At 41.6% G+C, this 23,451-nt stretch overlaps 1 protein-coding gene across 1 annotated transcript in view; it reads left to right on the forward strand.

Moving 5' to 3' along the window:
• Positions 1–23,451, forward strand: part of LOC122555564 (NXPE family member 3-like) — a 142,675-nt gene that overhangs the window by 82,835 nt on the left and 36,389 nt on the right. Inside the window, exons 3-4 of the mRNA XM_043701591.2 lie at positions 2,952–3,131; positions 6,327–7,108. Coding sequence (XP_043557526.2) covers positions 3,006–3,131; positions 6,327–7,108 — 908 coding nt within the window. The 5' untranslated portion in view covers positions 2,952–3,005. The remainder of the gene's footprint in view (positions 1–2,951; positions 3,132–6,326; positions 7,109–23,451) is intronic.

The following is a 23,451-nucleotide window of genomic DNA, read 5'->3' on the forward strand; positions in this document are numbered from 1 at the left end:
TGCCTAGGTGGATACAGTTATGTACATAGTCTACTAAAATAGGTAAAAGCAAAGAGGGAACACAGACCTGTTTCGCAGGGGTCATCGATAGATTGGTATGGGCGTCTATGATGCATCTCATCTGTGACCACAGCCTATGTTCCTCTGCAGAGGTGTCTACCCTGTAAGTTAAGTATCTCACCCAGTTCTGACATACCCATCCTGATACGTTTTGTGATCAGAGGTTGCTGTGACCCCAATGGAACTAGGAGTGGGGGGAGTAATGCTTCCTTTTTGGTGGTGGCATCTACCTGTGCATTGCCCTTAGAGACCCTGTCAGTTGCACCAGTATGGGCTAAGCATTTGACCACTGCTAGGCTGGAAGGTAACTGGTAAGGCCTGTACGAGATTGTATACAAAAACAGCGTGACTAATGGGTTGCCCTGTAGAGGCTAAAAATCCCCTATTTTCCCATAGGGCACCGTAGTCGTGTGTGATGCCAAAAAGCATAGCAAGAGTCCAAACTGCCGAAAATATTGGCCAAACTGCTCTCAGCCAGGATACAAGCCTGCGTGAGGGCAAACAATTCAGCTTTTTGTGTTGATAGTGAGGTTTCCAAGCCTGTGCATTCAATCACCTCATCATCAGTAGCAATTGCATATCCAGAGTGTCACTGACCGTCAGGTGAAATATAGGAGCTGCCATCCACGTAGAAGGTGAAGTCTCCATGTTTAAAGGGTAAGTCAGCTAAATCGCCATTATCAGAGGTGAAAAGGTGGTTCCATAGCAGGCAATCATCTTCGAGAGATGAGAGGTGTTGTGGCGGTTCCATCAGGTAAGTGGCCGGATTCAGGGTGGTGAATTGAGAGAAGGTCAGTAGTGGGTTGTTGAGTAGGGCTGCTGCTTCATATTTGTTCTGGCGTGGCTGTGTTAAATATTGAGTCTGCTGGGAGGTGAGAAGGTTGACAACAGAGTGTGTGGTTAGAACCCGCACTGGCTGGTGTAGGGTGATGTTTGAGGCAGCTGATACGAGGACATGTCTAGCAGGAAGTACCTGTGAGCAGGGCGGGAAGCCAGCTGCTACTGGGTACAGTTTGGTTAAGAAGTATGCCACTGGTCATTTCCTGTCTCTGAGAGTCTGGGCGAGGACAACATCCATCCTTAATGATAACATACAGTTGGAACGGTCGATTGTACAGGGCTCAGCCTAGGGCTGGGGCTGGTGGAAGGCTGTTTTTTAGCTCGGTGAATGCTGTCAGCTGCTCGATTGTAAGAGTGAAGTTGGGGGGGGGGGCATTGGTTGATGCCAGCGGAGTCAGTAGGCGAGTCTGCAGGGTGACATTCGGAATCCATTGCCTACAGAAAATTAAAAGTCCAAGGAAGGCTCGCATTTGTTTAGAGGTCGTAGGTGGTGGGGTTTCTGCAATGGGCCGAATGTGTTCTTCCATCAATTGTCATTCCCCTGTGGAGAGGAGACTCGCCAAAAATTTCACCTCCTTTTGACAGCGCTTGACCTTTATGGGGCAGAACCACATACCAAAGGGAGTGTACAAAGTTCAGTAATACTGTGGTATCGGTCTCACAGTTTGACAGGCTGTTACTGGCGATGAGCAGGTTGTCTACATATTGAACAATGGTAGTTCCTTGCGGGAGTTTCAGGGTCCGTAACTGATTATGGAGGGTTTGGGAGAATAGAGTCGTTGAGTGGACAAATCCCTGGGTCAGGTGGGTCCAAGTACATTGCTGGCCCTGGTAGGTAAAGGCAAATAAATATTGAGAGTCCGGGTGTAGCGGGATGGAAAAGAAGGCATGCTATAGATCAATAATGGTAAAGATGCAAGCATCAGCTGGTTTGCAACTTAATATGACAGCCAGGATTGGGACGAGAGGGTGTAATGGGCCATAATCTCATTGATCTTCCTCAGATCCTGCACAAGCCTCCAGTCCCGTCAGCCTGGGTTGGGTTCTGGGAAGATTGTTGCAAGGTGACTTGCACGGGACCAAGATACCTTGTGCCAGAAAAGAGTCAATGAGGGTTTGGATTCCCAGTTCTGCCTCTGGTTTGGTGGGAAACTGTGCGATTGAAGGCAGGCTATGGTTTGCCTTTAGTTGTGTTTGCATGGGACGGTAAGGGGTGCAGCCAACTTCATGGTGGTAACGTGTGAATGGATTACAGAAACTGATTATCGTATCTTCCATGATTACATGTTAATGGAAAGAAATTAAGGCAGAAAGGTTTTGCCTGTTACAAATGGGGAACTCACATACTTATGCTAATATGGAGGAGAGGTAAATGGGGGGATTCACATACCTATGTTAATATGGGGAAGGGAAGTGAATGGGGATTCACATACCTATGCTAATATGGAAGTGAGGTAAGACAGTGGGAGAGGGAGGCAGTTAACTGGGTTGGTGCCAGGGCTATTCGTCCTGTCTGGAAAGGACAAAGGTCTTGTCTGGGCTTACTTGCATGGAATGGGAGATTCCACATGCGTGGACTGAAAGAGTACGGGCTTTCAGTTGCTGTTGCAGTAAGTCCTTTGGTAGTGGAATTTTTAACCCTAAAGTCCCCAATGTGCCCTGAAAGAGAAGTAAAGCTGATTGCTCTGTGACATTTTAATTTCCTCAGTACTGGTCCTATATGAGTGTACAATATGAGTCACACTGGTATGTGTCATTCTCAAGATTTACAACTTTCCTTCTAGAAAGGGAACATTTCTTCACCCAATAATTTGGCATCTAGATTAAAATTACAAAATTTGAATGTACCATCAGTATCTACTTCAACTCCTTTCTCTATGAAATTATCCGTCTGCCAAGTTGTAATATCTCTAATTCCGGAGTTACCTGCAACGGATGCATTGTGTATTCACATGGCTTTATACAAATAGAATGAAAAATCCAATGTGACCTCTGGTAACAAGTATATTCTGAGATTTGTTTTAGTGATTTTTGTTGTTTTATTGTTGCAGATTTAAGAAGGACGTGAACACACTGTTTATTCTGGTGAACAGTGAGCTCCAAGCATGGACAAACAAGTTAGTAAAGGCTCATCGCAGCCCTGCTCCAAGTGCCGTTTGCATTTCAGGGTGATGAAACTGATTATAGTGCTGGTACTTTTGTCTATGATTGTGATGGTGTTTAAAATACAGGTGCGTAGAATGATAAAACAGCAATCATATTAAATAAGGCTTAACATTGCAGCGTTTGAAAATGTGAGTGTGTATGTTGATTGTGAGAAATTTGTTGAGGTTTAGGTAGTGAATGTAGTGTTTTCTTAAGGAAACACTCTCTATCTAATTTTAAGTATTTTATTTTTCTTTTCGAAAGCCATTGACACTCCTAAGCTGACAAAATTCCACTGGCAACTGTAGTTCCCTGGCACCTTGCTCAAAAAGCAACTATTCATGTTGGAGCCTTGAAAATAAACATTGACAATGATACATCGCCAAAACTTACTCCTGCTAAGGTTAAATGTGCTCACAGCTAAAGTACAAATTTCCCGCAAGGTTTACTGGATAGTAACCAGGTTCAGAAGATTGTTACAATTAGATGAAGAGGTGAACGGCTTGGCTCTTCTCAAACTCCTCACCCGGCCACAGCAAATGCTTTAGCTTCTTTTCTAGCATGATTATAGTTCATTTGAGACATTAAGGACCCTTTTGCAAGGTTTACTAGAGTGAAAGAAAGATGAATTTTATCATTTACTAAGCCTGAGAAAAATAATCAAGATGCAACATCAAACACATGCACACAAACACAAGTACAAAGTTTAACAAAGGATAGTGTACAATACAAAAGAGAAGTTAAAAGAATATGCAGTTTAAAGTCTTTAGGGGGCATTGGAGGTGAATCCCATGGTTGGTTTGCAGTGTCCTGGATCAGCAGCAGCAGCCATGAATATGGCAGACATCACTCGATATGTCACTGGTTGCTTTGACTTTCCTGAGCAGAAAGTGGGAGAGAGAACAAGTTCCTGTGTCCATTGTGCTGCCAAAGCACTTGTTTGAATTCCACTCACTCCTATGTTCCCCTGTCTGTGGTCATTGTTTCCAAACTAAATAATTGCAGGCAAGACCTTTCATTTCCAATATGTGAAACTTATCATCAAGATGTAGATTAAAGAAAGGACATGGAAGTTTCCATGCCTGACTGGTTTCAATCCATTTTGATAGTTATGAAAATCAGATGATGGAAGCTGCAAATTAATAGTCCATATTTAATCACAATTATGACCTGCTGCTTATTTTAGTTTCCTAACCCATACTCATTTAAAAAAAACTTCTTTACGATTGCTTAGCAGGGATCAGTTAACTTTACAATAAACACCGACTGAACTTGACATCTACCCAGTCTACATAGCTAAGTTGCATTAGGGAAGACATTCAAGGTTAACTTCACACTTCGTCTGGTGACTTGCCGATGATCTCACCCCAATTCAAGGCTACAGGATAATTTACATAAAAATGACAGTTACCATCACCCACAGTGTTGCAGCAGACCTGTCCCTCATAAAAGTAGTGAACCTTGGAGACACAGAGGATACTTAGATTGGCCTGGAGGCAAGAAGTCAGAATTTTAATTCTAATATTCTGATAGCCTTTTGAGAATGATAGTCAACACAAAAAGGATTACTGTAAATTACTGCTGTCTTCAGTCTCTGCTTAGCTCATAAGGAAATTGTTGCCTGTATGGTGCTGATCAGGGCATTTTAAACCAAATTTCAGGTGATTCCTGCAAAGTGTGACAGCAATGCAACAGAGATGTTGGCAGCATTGGTGAAGCACAGATTCAGGAGCAGAGGAGTATGGAAAGGGAAAACAATTTTTCTCCAGGTATGAGTCTGGAGGAGCAGGAGTATATATTGAGCCATCCCCTGACCCAGCTTCCACTATCTGCTCCACAATTACAATTGACTGTTTGCTAGGTTTTTCAAACTCATACAGATTCCCATTCCATCCTTATTTTCTGAATACCGTGAAGCAGCTCTGCATTTTTGACAGGATATCCTGATCAGGGCAGCTTCAGAAATGGCAAGTTGTAATTGTATTCTTAAAGGTCCCTCATAGCTTCGAGCAGTTCCTTTTTCACAGCAATCAGCTGTTGTATTCTGTAATGGAAAGGTCCAGCATCAGAGACAGTCACTTTGATTACTGCAGTCAAGTGTAAGACAAATGTGAAGTCAGGGTACCAGGATAGTAGGGTGCCAAACGGGAAGAGAATAGGTGCCAGGTTGCTGGGATGTAAATTAGCAAGGGGGCCGTTAAGTATTGGATTGTTTAAGCAGACAGGGATGATCGGGAGGTATTGGATATGGCAGGGGACTGAGGAAGGGGCTATTAGGTCCTGGAGGGGTAGTGTCAAATCTGCTGAGAGGGAAAGGTTGGGATGAGAAGGATGTTGATTTGGGGGTGTGTGCAGGGCAGGGTAGTTGCTTCTAGTGGTGGGATGGGGAAGTCGATACTGGGCAGGAGAAGGTGTTTTTGGGTTTGGGGTGGGAGTGAAGTCTGCACTGCAGGCCATCAGACCCAGAAATGCGGGTTTCTGATGGATAATGATTTGTGTGTCTATCTATATGTGTGTGTTTGTGTCTGTGTGTTTGTGTCTGTGTGTTTGTGTCTGTGTGTTTGTGTCTGTGTGTTTGTGTCTGTGTGTGTGTATGTCTGTGTGTTTGTGTATGTTGTGTGTGGTTGTCTGTGTGCATGTGTCTGTGTGTGTGTTTGTATGTGTGTGCATGTTTTTTGTCTGTATGTGTGCATATGTCTGTTTTTGTGTGTGTGTTTGTGTGTCTGTATGTGTGCGCATTTGTCTTTTTGTGTGTGCTTGTACGTGTCTGTATGTGTGCGCATGTCTGTTTGTGTGTGTGTGTCTGTATCTGTGCACATGTCTGTTTTTGTGTGTGAGTGTGTCTCTGGGTTTGTGTTTTCTCTCCACTCCTCCAAGGTGCACAAATGGAATGACTCTCAACAGTATTTCAGCTTGTTTCACATCTACTGCTATCATCCCCTTACTTCCTGGCTAAATCTTTCTGCAGCCTCTCCTCACTGAAAAACATGTTTTTGTTATTTTCCTTTGACACTTAGCAGTTTCACATTCTCTGATTCCTAACTTCTACTTCTTACCGTGAACATTCTAAAGCTGCGATCATCTTCACGTGCCTGTGCTCTCCTGGAGCAGTTTTCAACATCCTCTAATCCAACATCATCCTGAACAACTCACTGAAACTTTACCCCTTTTTTTTTTAAAATGCCTTCTTCTTTCTTGGCCATACATGGGTGTGTTTTGGAGAGTAAACCTAAAGTAAATCTCCATAATTTGTTGTTTTATAAAGTTGTAACTTTCCACAGACTCATAACGAATCAATCTTGGGAACAAGTTGGAAGAGTTACCCATCTCCAAAGTTCTATTCTACAACTGTACAACTAAAAGAGAAGGAAACATCTCTTCAGACAGAAAGACTGGTGCAATGTGGCTACCAGAATCACAGCTTCACCCCTGAAGAAAGGTCAGAGAGAACGTTCCTTATGAAAATGATCGAATGGCCTAAACCCCCTAACTCTGCTGTGCCCTTTCAGAAAAGCAGCGACCCAGCACATGTTCACTTTGTAATTTTAAATTCTGCAAAGACTTTCTATGTGGGGGATCAGCTACAAGTGATGCTGCAGATGTATGATTTTGAAGGTCACCCAAAGCAATATGGGGGTGACTATCTCCAAGCTCGGATCCACACCCCAGCTTTAAAAGCTGGTTCAGCAGGAACTGTTATAGACAAACAAAATGGAACTTACTATATCAATTTTACTTTATTCTGGCCGGGGAAAGTTGAAGTCTCTGTTTTACTGGTTCATTCCAGTGAAGGGATCCAAGCACTTAAAAGACTACGTGAGGAACAACCAGAGAGAGTGTACTTTCAAAGTACATTCAAATCAGGAGCTGTCTCCGAGACCACTGTGTGTAATCTTTGTTTGTCTCAATCTCAACCACTCTGTAACTTTACTGATATCAGAACTGGGGAGCCCTGGTTTTGTTACAGACCTAAAGAACTTCCGTGCTCTGCTCGTGTCACCCACACAATGGGAGGTTATCAGCAGAATCTCTTAATAGGAGAAGAAGGACTTTACTTCCAAAGGTATGTCACTGATTCAAAACCCTTAGGTGGTGTTCCCTGCTGAGAGTATGGGATTCATTAGTGTACTTTGTGGAACTGTCAATGCTGGAGAATCAATGTAAAAACATGAATTCACTCACTTCTTGGGCATAAGTTTGCATTAAATTGGAGATTGGAAGCTGTCACATATCGTTGCTAATTTAATATATAAGCAGTCTAAATGTCAAATGAAAATTGTGAATCATCCTTTGACATGAATGAAGTTCAGAGAATTGCAGGGACAGAAAGAATAAACCTAAGACTACATCTTCAGTTAAAGCTAGCAGTTACATAGAAAATGAAAAGACAAAGCTCACGACTATGTAACTGAAAGTGCATAGCATTCATTGCAAAGTGAACAAATCAATAGTTATCATTGAAGTAAATAAATATCACTGCATAGATATTATAGAAATGTGGCTGCGAGATGATCAGAATTGTATCCTGATATTGAGAGGCATATCACATTCAAGAAAAATACAGAGCTATGTCAAGGTCATCTGACATAGATGACTAGCACTATTAATCAAGAATGGCATTGGTGCAATAGTTAGAAATGATCTTAGCTCAAGAGTTCAGGATGAAGAACAGCTTGGGTGGAGATGATGAAAATTATAGGTGATGTTGTTAAACATGTAAACTGGAAGAATTTAGGTAATAGCCTGGAGTTCATAGAATGCTGTTGAGGTAGTTTCATAGCAGCACATTCTGGAACTGACCAGAAAATAATTTACAGAAGTGTTGTATTACGCCATTGAAAAGGATTCATGAATGACTTTAGAGTAAAGGCATTCCTTGGTAGCAGTGATCATAATATGATTGATTTTTACTTTGATTGAAAGGGAGCAACTTAAGTCTAAGACTAAAATATTTTAAACTTAAATAGGGGAGACCATTTGAGAATTAAAACTGAGCTTGTTGTAGTAAACAAGGACAGTAGGCTAGGGAATAAATCCTTAGAGATATAGTGGCAAACAATTACATGGAGATTACAGAAAACTTGGTACAATATATTTGTGCTACGAAGAAAAATTCCAAGGAAAGACCTACCATCTGAAGAAGTTAAGTAAGCAACAAATGTAAGGGAAAAAACATATAATTGCACAAAGGCAAGTGGCTGGTCAGATGACTGGACAGCATATAATTAACAGCAAAGAATGACTATCAAATTAATCAGAAGAAATACATAAAAGAAGCTAGCTAGAAATGAAAGAATAGATCCCAAGAATTTCTCCAGACATTTAAAAAAGCAAAGAGTAAGTAAATAACGAATGTGCTAAAAATAAACCAAAGAATGTGGATGATAGAAATGTGAAACAAAAATGGAAATCACTTGAATATTTCAGCAGCTTTGGCAGCATCTGTTGAGATAAAGCAGAGGTAACGTTTCAGATCCAGTGATCTTTCTTTAGAACTGTGCGTTTGTTCTCAATTGCATGAGAATAGTGGGTCAAAAAGTATTAGTAATGAAGTGGTAAAATGAATAAAATGAATAAAGTGATAAAATGAATAAATATTTTGCTTCTGAATTGATGGGATGCAAAAGAAAGTGTGGTAACAGGTATAGATTGGGAAGTGGAAGGGAGACAGGAACTTGGTGAAATTACAAACACTAAGGAAGTGTGACCGAGCAAATGATGGAGCTGGGGACTGAGAGATCCTTGGGTCCTGATCAACTTCATTCTAGGAAAATAACAGAGGTGGCTCGTGACGTAGTAGGTGCATCGCTGATAATTTTCCGAAACACTCTCGATTAAGGAAAGATTCTATCAGACTGGAAAGTAGCAAATACAATCCCTCTATTCAAGAAGGGATGAGAGCAGCAAATTCTAAAATATGGGTCAGTTAGCCTGACATCTGTTATGAAGAAGCTGTTAATATCAATCATTAATGAGGTTATGACTGTAGACTTTGAAGAACGCAAGTTAATTGGGAAGAGTCAGCATGGTTTGATGAAAAAGAAACAATAGTTAAACAATTTATTGAAGAGTTAGGGACCTGAACTCAAAGCACTCCAAGAAAGCTGGTAGGAATTTAAAATGAGTTAAAAGTTCTGGAACCTAAAAGTTCTGGGCTCAGTGGTTAGCACTGCTGCCTCACAGCGCCAGGTCCCAGGTTCGATTCCAGCCTCAGGCGACTGTCTGTGTGGAGTTTGCACATTCTCCCTGTGTCTGTGTGTGTTTCCTCCATGTGCTCTGGTTTCCTCCCACAGTCCAAAGATGTGCTTGTCAGGTGAATTGGCCATGCTAAACTGCCCATAGTGTCAGGTGCATTAGTCAGAGGGGAAATGGATCTGGGTGGGTTACTCTTCGGAGGATCGGTGTGGGCTGGTTGGGCCAAAGAGCCTGTTTCCACACTTTAGGGAATCTAATCTAATCTAAAGCTCGTCTCAGTAATAATAATCGTGAAAATTATCATTGACTATTGTAAAAACTCATTGGGTTCACTTAATGTTGTTAGAGGTAGGAAGTCTGCCATACTGAACCATTTTGGTCTACATGTAGCTTCAGACCCACATCAATATGATTGATTTGTAACTTCTCTTTGAAATGGCCTGGCAAATTACTCAGTTCAAAGATAATTAAGGATGGGCAACAATTGAAGGAATAATAAAACTACAGTTTCTTGCTGCTATATAGTGTCAGTGTTGGATCTAGCTGTATCACTTATCTTCAAAGCATTCTTTTCTTTTACTTCTCCAATAGGTTTGACTATGATTGCTATCAGTTTTACCAGACATTGCCTAAGATTGCCATATGTATTGTAATTCAGATAGCTTTACCTGTCTCCTTTTGCTGTACACTTCTTCTGAGCCTGAGGCGACCATGTTTTTTAAAATTAAGCATTGTCGTTTCTGACTCTTTCAACACATCTTCAGTAAAAGGATTTATTTCTGCAGCAGTTACTGCAAGTCAGGGATTGTTTTAAGACAGCTGATGTTTTCCTGTCATCAGTTTCAAAAGCTCAACAGGTATTCCTAAAACCACTGGAGACAGCCAAAGCTTATCCACCATCAGGAGATTCCCTATTCACACAAATCTATACCAACAATAGCAAATTATGGACAACCTCAACTATTACAAGTTTGAAAATAAAAACATTTTTAAAATTGATTCCATACAAATTCGAACAAACCTCATATTGGTACATATTATTTCACAAATTTTCTTGAACAGCAATTCTCATCATTTGCCAGCATCAGCAATTGTGTCTTACCAGACAAAAATGAGAATGCTTAATCTTTAAACATACAATTGCCACAATGAGCCTGCTACCTTCTCCTTGTGGCGGAGAAACCTAATGACTTATCATCATTTTTTTCCTATTTGCACTGCATTTTCTGAAGGTGCATTTTGTACCCTTGTAAATGCTATGGTTGTACAAAGTTTGGGAGAAGATTTGTAACTCGGGCGCTCGTTGTTGTGGTTCTGTTCGCCGAGCTGGGAATTTGTGTTGCAGACGTTTCGTCCCATGTCTAGGTGACATCCTCAGTGCTTGGGAGCCTCCTGTAAAGCGCTTCTGTGATCTTTCCTCCGGCATTTATAGTGATTTGTACCTGCCGCTTCCGGTTGTCAGTTCCAGCTGTCCGCTGCAGTGGCCGATATATTGGGTCCAGGTCGATGTGCTTATTGATTGAATCTGTGGACAGATTCAACACAAATTCCCAGCTTGGCGAACAGAACCACAACAGCTATGGTTGTACTTCATGACTTACAACATGGTTAACAGTGGTTAACACTGCTGCCTCACAGCGCCAGAGACCCGGGTTCAATTCCCGCCTCAGGCGACTGACTGTGTGGAGTTTGCACGTTCTCCCCGTGTCTGCGTGGGTTTCCTCCGGGTGCTCCGGTTTCCTCCCACAGTCCAAAGATGTGCAGGGTCAGGTGAATTGGCCATACTAAATTGCCCGTAGTGTTAGGTAAGGGGTAAATGTAGGGGTATGGGTGGGTTGCGCTTCGGCGGGTCGGTGTGGACTTGTTGGGCCGAAGGGCCTGTTTCCACACTGTAATCCAATCTAATCCAATCTAATCTAATCTAAAAAACATTCAGCTTTCACACATCTTTTTATATGACAACGAAAACATGTCAGCATCTTGAAACGGTCCTGACCTCCAGACTGCCTCTCATAACTACTGTGAAGATACTCTGTTTTACCCTCCCACGCAAGCCAATTTGTTCACTTTGATCTGATACCTTATCTCTTCAGTTTTTCTCTAAGGTTAAAGAGAAAGGCTTGTTGCTAATTTGCTTATAAGATAACTCATGTTCATCAGAAGGTTTTCTTACCTTAGAAACTTTATGGTGTTCAATGAGAGAGCTTATTCCCAGCAGAACACTAATTTTAAATTCTTCTGTTAAGTGTTACTTCTCGAAGGTTATCACAGGCTTGTTTGGTCTTCATCGACCTATGCAACCGTTCTCATATCATTTCCCAATCTCTACCAAATTCTACAAAAGATTCCTTTATTAATTTCTGTCTGGAAACCTCTGACACTAACTCTTATGCATTGAAAATACCAGTTTTTCAGTATGACATAGCCACCAGACTGTACATCTGAAATAGCTGAATATGCCTCTGTAATCCTCCTTATAAATATGTTCTGTATTAAATGACCTTTTGAACAGCATTGTTTAATGGTAGTTTTCCCAGTGAAACAAAATACATTCAGACTTTTTCTTCAACAAATTCAGGCCCTAAATGATTAATCTTTGTCGAATTGAAACCAAAAGCTCAATGTATTGATACCCATTCAGGTCATAGAGTCATAGAAATTCACAGAACTGAAACAGACCCTTTGGTCCAACTTGTCCATGCCGACCAGATATCCCAAATGTATCGAGTCCGATTTGCTAGCACTTGGTCCATATCTCTCTTAAACCTTCCCTATTTATATACCTATCCAGATGCCTTTTAAATGTTGCAATTATACCAGCCTCCACACTTCCCCTAACAGGTTATTCCATAATTCACCAGCCTCTGCATGAAAAATATAGTCCTTAGGTCCCTTTTATATCTTTCCCCTCTCACCTTAAACCTATGCCGTCTAGTTCTGGACTTCTCCACCCCAAGGAAAAGACTTTGTCCAATTACCCTATCCATGCCCCTCATGATTTTATAAATCTCTATAAGGTCACCTCACAGCCTCCAATGTTCCAGGGAAAACAGCCCCAGCCTATTCAGGCTCTCCCTGTAGGTCAAACCCTCAACCCCAGCAACATCCATGTAAGCCTTTTCTGAACCCTTTCAAGTTTCACAACATCCAGAATTGAAGCTGTCCTCAATGATTTAAATGTTACTTTTATTCTCTTATTCTAATTCATGCATTTTTCTTGAAATCTAACGCTTTGATTTTCTTTTACCTTTTTGCCGTTTACTTTTTCTTTCTCTCTCCCTTTCGAAATCTAATTCAGGTTGCTGAATTTTTCTTTAGAGTCATAGAGTCACAGAGATGTACAGGATGGAAACAGATCCTTCGGTCCAACTTGTCCATGCCAACCAGATATCCCAACCCATTCAAGTCCCGCTTGCCGGCACCTGGCCCATATCTCTCCATACCCTTCCTATTCATGTACCCATCCAGATGCTTTTTAAATATTGCAATTATACTAACCTCCACCACTTCCTCTGTCAGCTCATTTCATGCACATACTACCCTTTGCATGAAAAAGTTGCCCCTTAGGTCTCTTTTATATATTTCTCCTCTCAACCTAAACATAAGCCTTCTAGTTCTGGACTCCCCCACCCCAGGGAAGAGACTTTGTCTATTTATCCTATCCATGCCCCTCATGATTTTATAAACTGCGATAAGGTCACCCCCCAGCCTTCGATGCTCCAGGGAAAACAGCCCCAGCCTATTCAGCCTCTCCCGCCTCTCCCTATAGCTTAAATCCTCCAACCTCTTTTCTGAACCCTTTTGAGTTTCACAACATCTTTCTGATAGGAAGGAGACCAGAATTGCATGCAATATTCCAAAATATTTATTTTGTAAGTATTTTTATTGAGAAAAAAGGTTTTAAATTGTTTTACAAAATTACCAATCACTGCAAAACAGTATAACAACCTTATAATATAATGACAATAACAGTAAACAAACTACTATTCTACTCCACAAACCACTGAGGAGAGAGAAAAAATCCTGCAAAAACTTCAATTCAATAAATAACTAAAAAAACTAAATTAAACCAAGGTAAATTAAATTACATTCAGTTACCGCACTCCGCGCAATCCCACCAAAGCTCCCCATCACCCGGAGCATCAGTAAGCAAACCCGTATTTGTTCAGAATTCTTCCTCCCAAGGGCCCCTGGACCGCTAATCACAGCCCTCATGACTACACAAAGGCCCTGAACAAAATAGCCAACAAGTCTGCATCTATATAATTCAGAAAGGGTTGCCACGTTCTATAAAGCAGTTCTGTTTTCTGATGCACCATACTCATAAGGAAGTCCGGGGAATGTGCTCCATAACTAATCTACGCCACCCCAAGAGTCCCGGCAGATTCTCCGACACCCAGCTCATCAGGATGTTCTTCCTCACACAGAATGAAAGAATATTCAACAGTTTCTTCCCATGCGCATCCAAAGAAGGGAGATTTGGCAAACCCAAAAGGAGGGATACTAGATCCAACTGAACCTCAGTTCCCAAGACCTCTTCCAAAACACTCGCTATAACACCCCAATACCTACGAAGTTTGAGGCATGACCACAGGCAATGAGTAAGAGTACCAACAGCTGTTTTACATTTGGGACACATTGGGGATGCTCATGTCTTAAATTTCACAAGCTGCTCCGGTGCCAAATGAGTCCTGTGGAGTACTTCAATTGCATTGCCTGCGTCCTCTTACAAATTGAAATCTTCCTTACATTCTCCCAAATATCCTCCCATGCCCATGGCGAGATCTCCACCCCCAATTCTTGAGTCCAGATTCTGCACAGCCACTCCATGTCCTTTGAAAAATTACCTCCGAACAAGTGATAGAGGGTGCTGACTGAGAGAGCGCCCGTAGACCAAAGCACCCTCCTCTCTATATTGGAGTTATAGGGACGAACCATCAATGTAGTCTTTTTCTGTATAAAGTCCCTAATCTGTAAGTAATGAAAGGTCCCTCCTAGATAGCTCGTATTTCTGACTCAGCTGCTCGAAAGACCTCCCCGTCAAATAAATCTCCCAAACAGAAGACTCCTCTCGACTTTCAGCATTCAAAACCAGAGTCCATTGACCCTGGCTGGAATCCTAACATTCCCACTATGGGAGTGTACAGGGAAGTCTTTTGTAAGTTACCCTCACCATGCAGCATCATTCTCCATGCATTAACCATGTTAAGGACAATCAGCTTTCTGCAATGGTCCATAACATTCCTCACTTTGTCCATGAACAAATTGATGAGGGGCCATTTTGTCTGGGGGGCCTCAATGTCCAACCAGATTGACCGTGGCTCCTGGCAAACCAAAGTAGCCACATTGGGTAGTCAGGAACTCAACTGATATTTCTTAAAATCTGGGAAATCCAAACCTCCCATCCCCTGTGGAAGCTGCAATTTGGCAAGCTTAATAAGAGGCTGCCTGTGATGCCAGATGAAAGATCCAAGCCAACTGTTAAACAACCATAGTGCTTGCCTAGGCAACATCAAAGGCAGCATTCGCATGGGATATCATAAACAAGGAAGAACTTTCATTTTGACCAGAGCTATTCTATCTAACCAGGATATCGGAAGATCCCCCCAGCGCTGAAGGTCCGGTCTTATTTTCTCTAGCAACTGCTAGAGAAAGTTAGCTTTATACAATTGATCAAAGGCCGGGGTGATAAAAATGCCTAAATACAGGAAACCTCCCTGTGACCACCTGAAAGGGAAATGGGTTCCATTCCCAAGATTGGATATTCTAGTAAAGACTCACAAAGGCATGGCCCCTGATTTCATAAAATTAATTTTATACCCTGAAAACAAACCAAATAGATTAATCACTTGTATTAAATGGGGCACAGATGTCATTGGATCAGTTAAAAAGAGAAGAACGCCATCCGCGTAAAGGGTGATCTTATGCCTGCCTGGGCAATTACGTTGGGATCCCTCCCTGTAGCCTCTGCCAATGGCTCAATCGCCAATTAAATAATAGTGGCGAGAGAGGGGACCTTTGTTGGCTGCATCTGCCAATACTAAAATTATCTGACCGTATACCATTCATGAAAGCCGCTGTTTTCGGGTCACTATATAACACTGCCACCCACCTGGCAAAAACCCCTCCAAGACCAAACCGCTCCAGGATATAAAAGAGGTATGGCCTCTCCACCCAGACAAACGCTTTCTCCCAAGCTTGGAATCGACCTTTGCTGGCATACCTGGACTATGTTTAATACTCTTCTAATATTATTAGTAGATCTATGACCCTTAATAAAACCTGCCTGGTCCTCCTTTACAATGAAGGGCAAGAGCCTCAACACCAGCATTTTTGACAGAATTTTAAAATCTATGTTCTATAACAATATCGACCTGTACGAAATGCAATCCTCTGTAGCTTTCCCCTTCTTGAGAATGAGAGAAATATTTGCTTCTCTCACAGAGGATGGGAGGTAGTCCTGATGTACGAGTCACTATATGTATCCAACAGTGGCCCAGCCAGCTTGTCTATAAACTCCTTATAAAACTGACTTTGAAATCCGTCTGGGCCGGGCACTTTACTGCTCTGGAGCTGTCTCACCACCTCCTGTATTTCTTGGATTGTCAGAGGGGCATTCAGAAAAGACGTCTGCTCTGACGTTACACCAGGAAGGTCCAGGGTCTTAAAAAAAACCTGCATCTTTGACAATATGTCCTCTCAGCCCTCTGACCAGTACAGTTCAAAGTAAAACTTCCTAAATGCTGCATTCATCTTTTTGGCATCGCAAGTAAGAGTGCCAGCACTCTCTCTGATGGATGTGTCAGACTGGGGGCATTCTTCTTTCTGGCCAGGTATGCTAGATATCTACCTGGTTGATCACCATATTCAAACAACCTGTGTTTCACAAAAGAGAGTTCTCTCTTTGCTGTCTGGGTGAACGCAGCATTCAAAATAGCCCTGAGGGCTATAATCCACTTTAATTTGATTACAGATGGTCTGTCAAAGTATGCTAACTCAGCTGCCTTCAGGCAAGCCTCAAATAAACGCTGCTGCTCTCCCCTCTGCCTCTTCTGGGTCGCCAAGTAAGAAATAATCAAATCCTGTGAATAGGCCTTGGCAGTCTTCCACATCACCGATGGATTACTGGTTGTACCCAAATAAATCTCCCAAAAGATTTCAAATTCCCGTGAAAAATACTCTTATAAACTTGCTTTCTTTCAAGAGGAAAGGATCCATGCACCAGTGCCGTGGGCCTGTCCTGTTACCACTGACCTTAACCTCCATGTACACTGCCACATGATCGGAAATGGCTATGTTCCCGATTCTGCAAGGTAGCACCAAATTCAAAAAGGTCAAAGGGGCAAAAAACATGTCAATCCTGGTATAGCACTGATGTGGATTAGAGAAAAAGGTGAAATCCCACCTTCGGCGTGAAGATATCTCCACACGTCCACCAATCCCAGCTCCCTGTTCAGGTCCACCAGCTGCCTAGATTGCGGGGTCATACCCGCAAGGCCACTAGGCATCCTGTCCACTTCAGGGTCAATAAGTCGGTTAAAGTCTCCCCCTATAATTTTGCAATACACCCCAAGGGCCATCAACCTGGAAAGCACATCAGTTAAAAATTTGAGGGCATGTGCCAGGGGGCAAAATTCACTCAAAATCCCATACTTCTTTCCATGTATTAATGCTTTAAGAATCATAAACCTCCCATATTCATCCTTAATTTGGTCTAACAGTTGAAATGGGAGAGTCTTCTGGATGAGTACAGCAATTCCTCTACTTTTCGAATTAAAGGATTAAACCCTCTTTGCTGTAACTTCAAGTACTTTTTATCGGTTAAATGTGTTTCTTGCAGCAAGGCTACATCAACCTCTCTTTTCTAAGGCTTGAAAGTATCGTTTTTCTTTTAATTGGTGAATAACTTCCCTTAACATTCCAGGTGCACCATTTAAACGAATGGTTAGCCGTAGCTGTCTGAGACAGTCCATGACCCCCCAGGAGGAAGAACCCCATTTATAGCGCACCAAGAGAAAGCAGCAAACAGTTTGTATGAATTTAAAAATACAACTACCAAAATTACCGAATCAAAACTTCTAACAACTACCTCTACAACAAACCAACATATAACACAAATGAAAGGAGACTTTCCCCCTTGCCTACAGGAGGCGCTCATACTACCCACTAATCCCCTCCATCGCTCCTTCTAGTCGAAGCCGTGCCCCAGTCCCAGACAACACAAATTAAGAAAAAGTTGCACACATAACAAGCGAGTTAAAAGAGGGCGCTAAACCTGCCCCATCTATACTTTAACCATAGGCACATCTGGTAGAAAAGAAATACATAAACCTCTCTCCCCCCCCCCAGCCACCCACCCACCCTATCCCATACCAAGGGAGAAGAACAAAAAGGAAATGATGAGAAAAAGGAGCAAAGAATAACGGGAGGGGAGAGAGAAGGGAGAAGAGAGAGAAAAACAAAAAAAATAACTAGGACCCACACATATATTTTAAAAACCCCGACAACCAGATAAACTAAGCAAATTACAGAGAAAAACAAAGTAAACATTATTGTCCATATTATTCAAACCAGCTAGTCTATTTTAAAGTATCCAGGAGGTCCTTAGCTTTTTCTGGTGAGTCAAAATTAAACACGGACCCTCCATGGCTGAAACATAATATTGCCAGATATCTTATGGAATACTGGACATTCAAATCCCTCAGCTGCCTTTTTACCTCATAATAAGGTTTTTTTTTAATGGGGATCATAAATGCAGAGATGCCGCTATGCCTGGAAATGTCTACTTTAAACAATGGCAGGGGAGTGGTCAGATCTCCCAATTCAGGTTTTTTTCTAGTTTGATTTGTTTTAGTGGGCAAACAGAAACTGCTGGTAGCAGGACAGCAGCTACAGTGAAACAAGTTCCATGCTTCAATAGATGTTTCTTCTCTCCTGACTCTTCTCTCTGAAATCTTTCCTGCCTCTAAGAAATTGTGTTTGAATTTAACTTTTGCCAAGAGGTACATTTATGGAATGTTGCAGGGATTGGAACAGCTTCTTTGTAAGTTGCAGTATCGTGTCTGTTGGGTTTTCAAATAGTTACATTATTCTAAATTCTGTTTTGTTTGTGTTTCAACCGTAGCGTGTAAATAAATTGTGTTTAGCTTATAGCCGAGTGGTTTGACCAGCTGCATTACTCCTGGAATATCCACTTCACATCTGTCTTTTAAATTAAAAAAAGTCAGGGCCTGGGCTACATTTTTAAAATGTTTTGAGGGTGTCTGGCCTGCTCCATAACACTTAAATACTTAACGAACCTACTTCCACAGCCCTCTGCAGTATAGAATTCCACAGATTCTCTACCCTCTGAAATTCCTTCTCTATCTTCAATGTGTGACTCTTTACTCTGAGATTAATCACTCTGGTCCTAGATTCTCCCATAAGCTGAAACAACTTTCCACATCAATCCTGGCAAGTCCTGTAAAAATCTTGTGTGTTTCAATAAAGCCACTTCTCATTTTTCTATATTACAATGACTACAGGCCCAATCTACTCAACCTCTCCTCATAATACAGCCCCTCCGTATCTGGTATCAGCCCAGTGAATCTTCTCTGGACTGCCTTTAATGCCAGTGTACCTTTCCTGAGAACTGTTCACACTCTTCCAGCTGTATTCTACATTGTGCAGGAAAAGCTACGACAAGGTTAAATATTGGATTGATGTTCAAGATGTTCAAGGCCAAGAAATTACCATCTATGAACTGGCAGAATGGGGTAAAGTGTGGAAAAAAAGTGTAGCGTGAATTCTAATGGTGTTTCTGAGAGTGATGTGTAGGAGACAGAAAGGGTCTCCAACCATATGTGAGTTCTTACAGTATTAATTCTGCAGCTTGAATAGATTACACAATTAAATCAGGGCTCCACATACAAAAAGGAGAAGGCCTGGTGGCTGTGTAGATTTGATCACAGCCAAAAATTAAGAGGGTAAACTAACGAGAAGCAAAACAAAGGAATTAAACAGTTAGAAGGCATTTGGGGTCTGTTTTGAAGTATGAAATGGCCACTTTGTCTGGTAGGTGGTTTTGTGTGGAAAATGTCACGAACGTGCAACTAGTAAGCTAATACAAAGCTAATTGAATCAGATTTTGGAGCCAGTTGGCTGATTTGAATGTTAGATTGAACTTTTCCACAGTAGGAAAAGTAATTCTAAAGATCTTATTTTTTAGATTTTTGGTCTATATCCACAGGAGTATAAATCAAATGGTGTAAAAGCCGTGTTTCTGTTGGATGAAACAACTCAAATAAATGATTCTGAAACCTGCCAAAAGGGCAAGTGATGCAAAAGGGAAAATATGAAAAAGAAATTAAATATGTCTGTGTGATGATATGAGGAATTGATTTTGTTCAGGAGACCTTTTTTGCTGACAATAGCTGTGTTCATTTACAGCAGGTCCCAAGAATGCTATGCTTTACTGATATAAAGAGAAACTTTCAGAAATATTAACAATTCAGTTTGATGATTTCCTCTGTGATAGCTCTGCAGAATTTGAAAAATGTGTTACTAATATGATTAAAGATTGGAAACCAAGTTTCAGAGCTTTTAGAATGAACGGAAAATTTTACAGCACAAAGAGAGGCATCAGCATTTAATCTAAATATCTCTTACATGTTGTGATGGTTCCTGCCTCCAACATCCTTTCAAGCAATAAAATGTAGATATCTTCCAGCATCTGGATGAAATACAGACTTTCTGAAATCCTCTCTAAACTTCCTGTCCTTAGTTTAAGTCAAACCTTCTGCTTATTGACCCCTCTACTAAATGGAAAGGTTTCTTCCTATCTATGTTATTAATGTCCCACATAATTTTGTAGGACTTAATCAGATCCTCCCCTCAACTTTCTCTGCTCTGACACATCCTTTCCATAATGTGGTCACCAGAATTGCACAGGCTACTTCAGTTATGGTCTAATGAATGTTATATACTATTCCATTAGAACTTCCCTGTTCTTGTATTTAATGCCTCAAATAGTAATGGCAAATATTGTGTATGCCTTCTTCACCCACCTTATCCATCTGTCCTTCTTCTTCAAGGATTGATACCAAGATCCCACTGTGACCATAATATGATAGTTATTTATTAAGTTGGAGAATACCTCAGTTGATTGTGAGACTATGGTCCTGAATCTAAATAAAGGAAGCTATGATGGCATGATGCTCAAGTTGGCTATGATAAATTAGCCATGATATGGAGGTGCCGGTGTTGGACTGGTGTGGATAAAGTTAAAAATCACACAAAACCAGGTTATAGTCCAACAGGTTTAATTGGGAGTACAAGCTTATATTCATAGTGTCATACAGTGATGTGAGACATTGAACAAACCTAGATTGCTATTAAATCTTCCATTTTTTAGAATGGGTTGTAGGTTTCGATTCATCAATATGCAAGTCCCAGAACTTCTTTCAAGTCACATTCCTGAGATGACATCTCAGCTAGATCACCCCATAGACTTATATGTATGTGTGTGTGCATGTGAGGGAGAGCGAGAGTGAGAGAAAGTTAGTGGGTTTTGCAAAGATTTGTAGCTTTTGTTGAGGTTCTGGATGTAGGTTTGCTCGCTGAGGTGGAAGGTTCATTTTCAGATGTTTCGTCACCATACTAGGTAACATCACCAGTGAGCCTCCGGATGAAGCACTAGTAACATGGCCCACTTTCTATTTATGTATTTAGGTTTTCTTGGGTTGGTGATGTCATTTCGTGTGGTGATTTCTCAGCAACAAACCCCAACAAACAGACAAAACATGTCCTGAAACTCCAGTCACTCTCCCCTACATCAAAGACATCCTGGAAATGACTGCCAGACTACTCAGATCCCTTGGCATCATGGAAGGACACCACTTCCACTGAGACAACATATCCATCCTAGGACAAGCCAAACAGAGACATGCAAGAGAATTCCTAGAAGCATGTCATTCCAACCAGAACTCTATCAACAAACACATCGATTTGGACCCCATCTACCACTCTTTAAGACAAAGAATAGGAAATGACATCACCACAGGAAATGATGCCACGACAGGAAATGACATCACCAACCCAAGGAAACCTAAACACATAAATAGAAAGCAGGCCATGCCATCAGCGCTTCATCTGGAAATTCACTGAAGATGTTACCTAGTATGGTGACGAAATGTCTGAAAATGAACCTTCCAACTCAGCGAGCAAACCTACATCCAGAGTGAGAGTGTGTGTGTGTGCGTGCTTGATATCACTTTCTCCCTCTCTCCCACACACACTTACACATGAAATGTGCAATTTCAACAAGCTACATCACACTGCAGCACTCAAGAACTACAAACAGCAGAAGAAAAATATCTCTGTAACGTTTTCAAGAAAAACGGGTACCCGATAATCACAATTCGCCGATTCCTCAGAAACGAACCCAACCAAGCAGACACAATGCAACCAAAACCTACAGCCACATTACCTTACATCAAAGAATATCAGAAATGCCTTCCAGACAACTCAGACCCCTTGGTCCACAAACCTACCAACACACTTAAACAGCGACTAATGAACCTCAAGGATCCATTAGATACTACCAGCAAAACTAATGTCATTTATAAAATAGAACATAGAACATTACAGTGCAGTCCAGGCCTTTCAGCCCTCGATTTTGCACCAACCTGTGAAACCAATCTGAAGTCTATCTATCGTACACTATTCCATTTTCATCCAAATGTTTATCCAATGACCATTTAAATGCCCTTAAAGTTGGTGAGTCTACTACTGTTGCAGGCAGTGCGTTCCACACCCCTACTACTCTCTGAGTAAAGGAACTGCCTCTGACATCTGTCCTATGTCTATTACCCCTCAATTTAAAGCTATGTCTTCCCATGCTAGCCATCACTATCCGAAGAGCACTGTCCGACCTATCTAACCCTCTGATTATCTTATATGTCTCAATTAAGTTGCCTCTCAACCTTCTTCTCTCTAACAAAAACAGCCACAAGTCCCTCAGCCTTTGCTCATTAGACCTTCCCTCCATGACAGACAACATTCTAGTCAATCTCATCTGAACCCTTCCAAAGCTTCCACATCCTTCCTATACTGCAGTAACCAAAACTGTTAGCAATGCTCTAAGTGCAGCCACACCAGAGTTTTGTGCAGCTGCAGCATGATCTCATGGTTCCGGACCTCAATCCTCTACCAATAAAAGCTAACACACCATATGCCTTCTTGACAACCCTCTCAACCTGGGTGGCAACTTTCAGGGATCTATGTACCTGGACACCGAGGTCTCTCTGCTCTTCGAAGCTACCAAGAATCTTACCATTAGCCCAGTACTCTGCATTCCTGTTACTCCTTCCAAAGTGAATCACCTCACACTTTTCCTCATTAAACTCCATTTGCCACCTCTATCTCAGCTCTTCTGCTTATCTATGTCCCTCTGTCACTCACAACATCCTTTGGCACTATCCACAACTCTACTGACCCTTAGTGTCATCTGCAACTTTACTAAGGCATCCTTCTGTACATTCATCCAGGTTATTTATATTAGAGACAAACAACAGTGGACCCAATACAGATCCTTGTGGTACTCCACTAGTAACTGAACCTCAGGATGAATATTTCCCATCAACCACCACCCTGTTTTCTTTCAGCTAGCCAATTTATGATCCAAACCATTAAATCACCCTCATTCCCATGCCTCCATATTTTGTGCAATAGCCTACTGTGGGGAACCTCATCAAATTCCTTACAGAAATCCATATACACCACATCAATTGCTTTACCTTCATCCACCTGTTCAGTCACCTTGTCAAAGAACTCAATAAGGTTTGTGAGGCACGACCTACCCTTCACAAAACCATGTTCACTATCCCTAATTGTCTTATTTCTTTCTAGATGGTTATAAATCCTATCTCTTAGAACCCTTTCCAACACTTTACCCACAACCAAAGTAAGGCTGACAGGTCTTTAATTTCCAGGGTTGTCTCTACTCCCCTTCTTGGACAAGGGACAACATTTGCTATCCTCCAGTCTTCTGGCACTATCCCTGTAGGCAATGATGACATAAAGATCAAAGCCAAGGCTTGGCAATCTCCTCCCTGGTTTCCCAGAGAATCCTAGGATAAATCTCATCTGGCCCAGGAGATTTATCTATTTTCACACTTTTCAGAATTGCTAATACCTCCTCCTAGTGAATCTCAATCCCATCTAGACTAGTAG

Source organism: Chiloscyllium plagiosum, unplaced genomic scaffold, assembly GCF_037043375.1.
Source record: "Chiloscyllium plagiosum isolate Xiang-an unplaced genomic scaffold, Cpla_swu_hap1 HiC_scaffold_12, whole genome shotgun sequence".
Taxonomy (NCBI): domain Eukaryota; kingdom Metazoa; phylum Chordata; class Chondrichthyes; order Orectolobiformes; family Hemiscylliidae; genus Chiloscyllium; species Chiloscyllium plagiosum.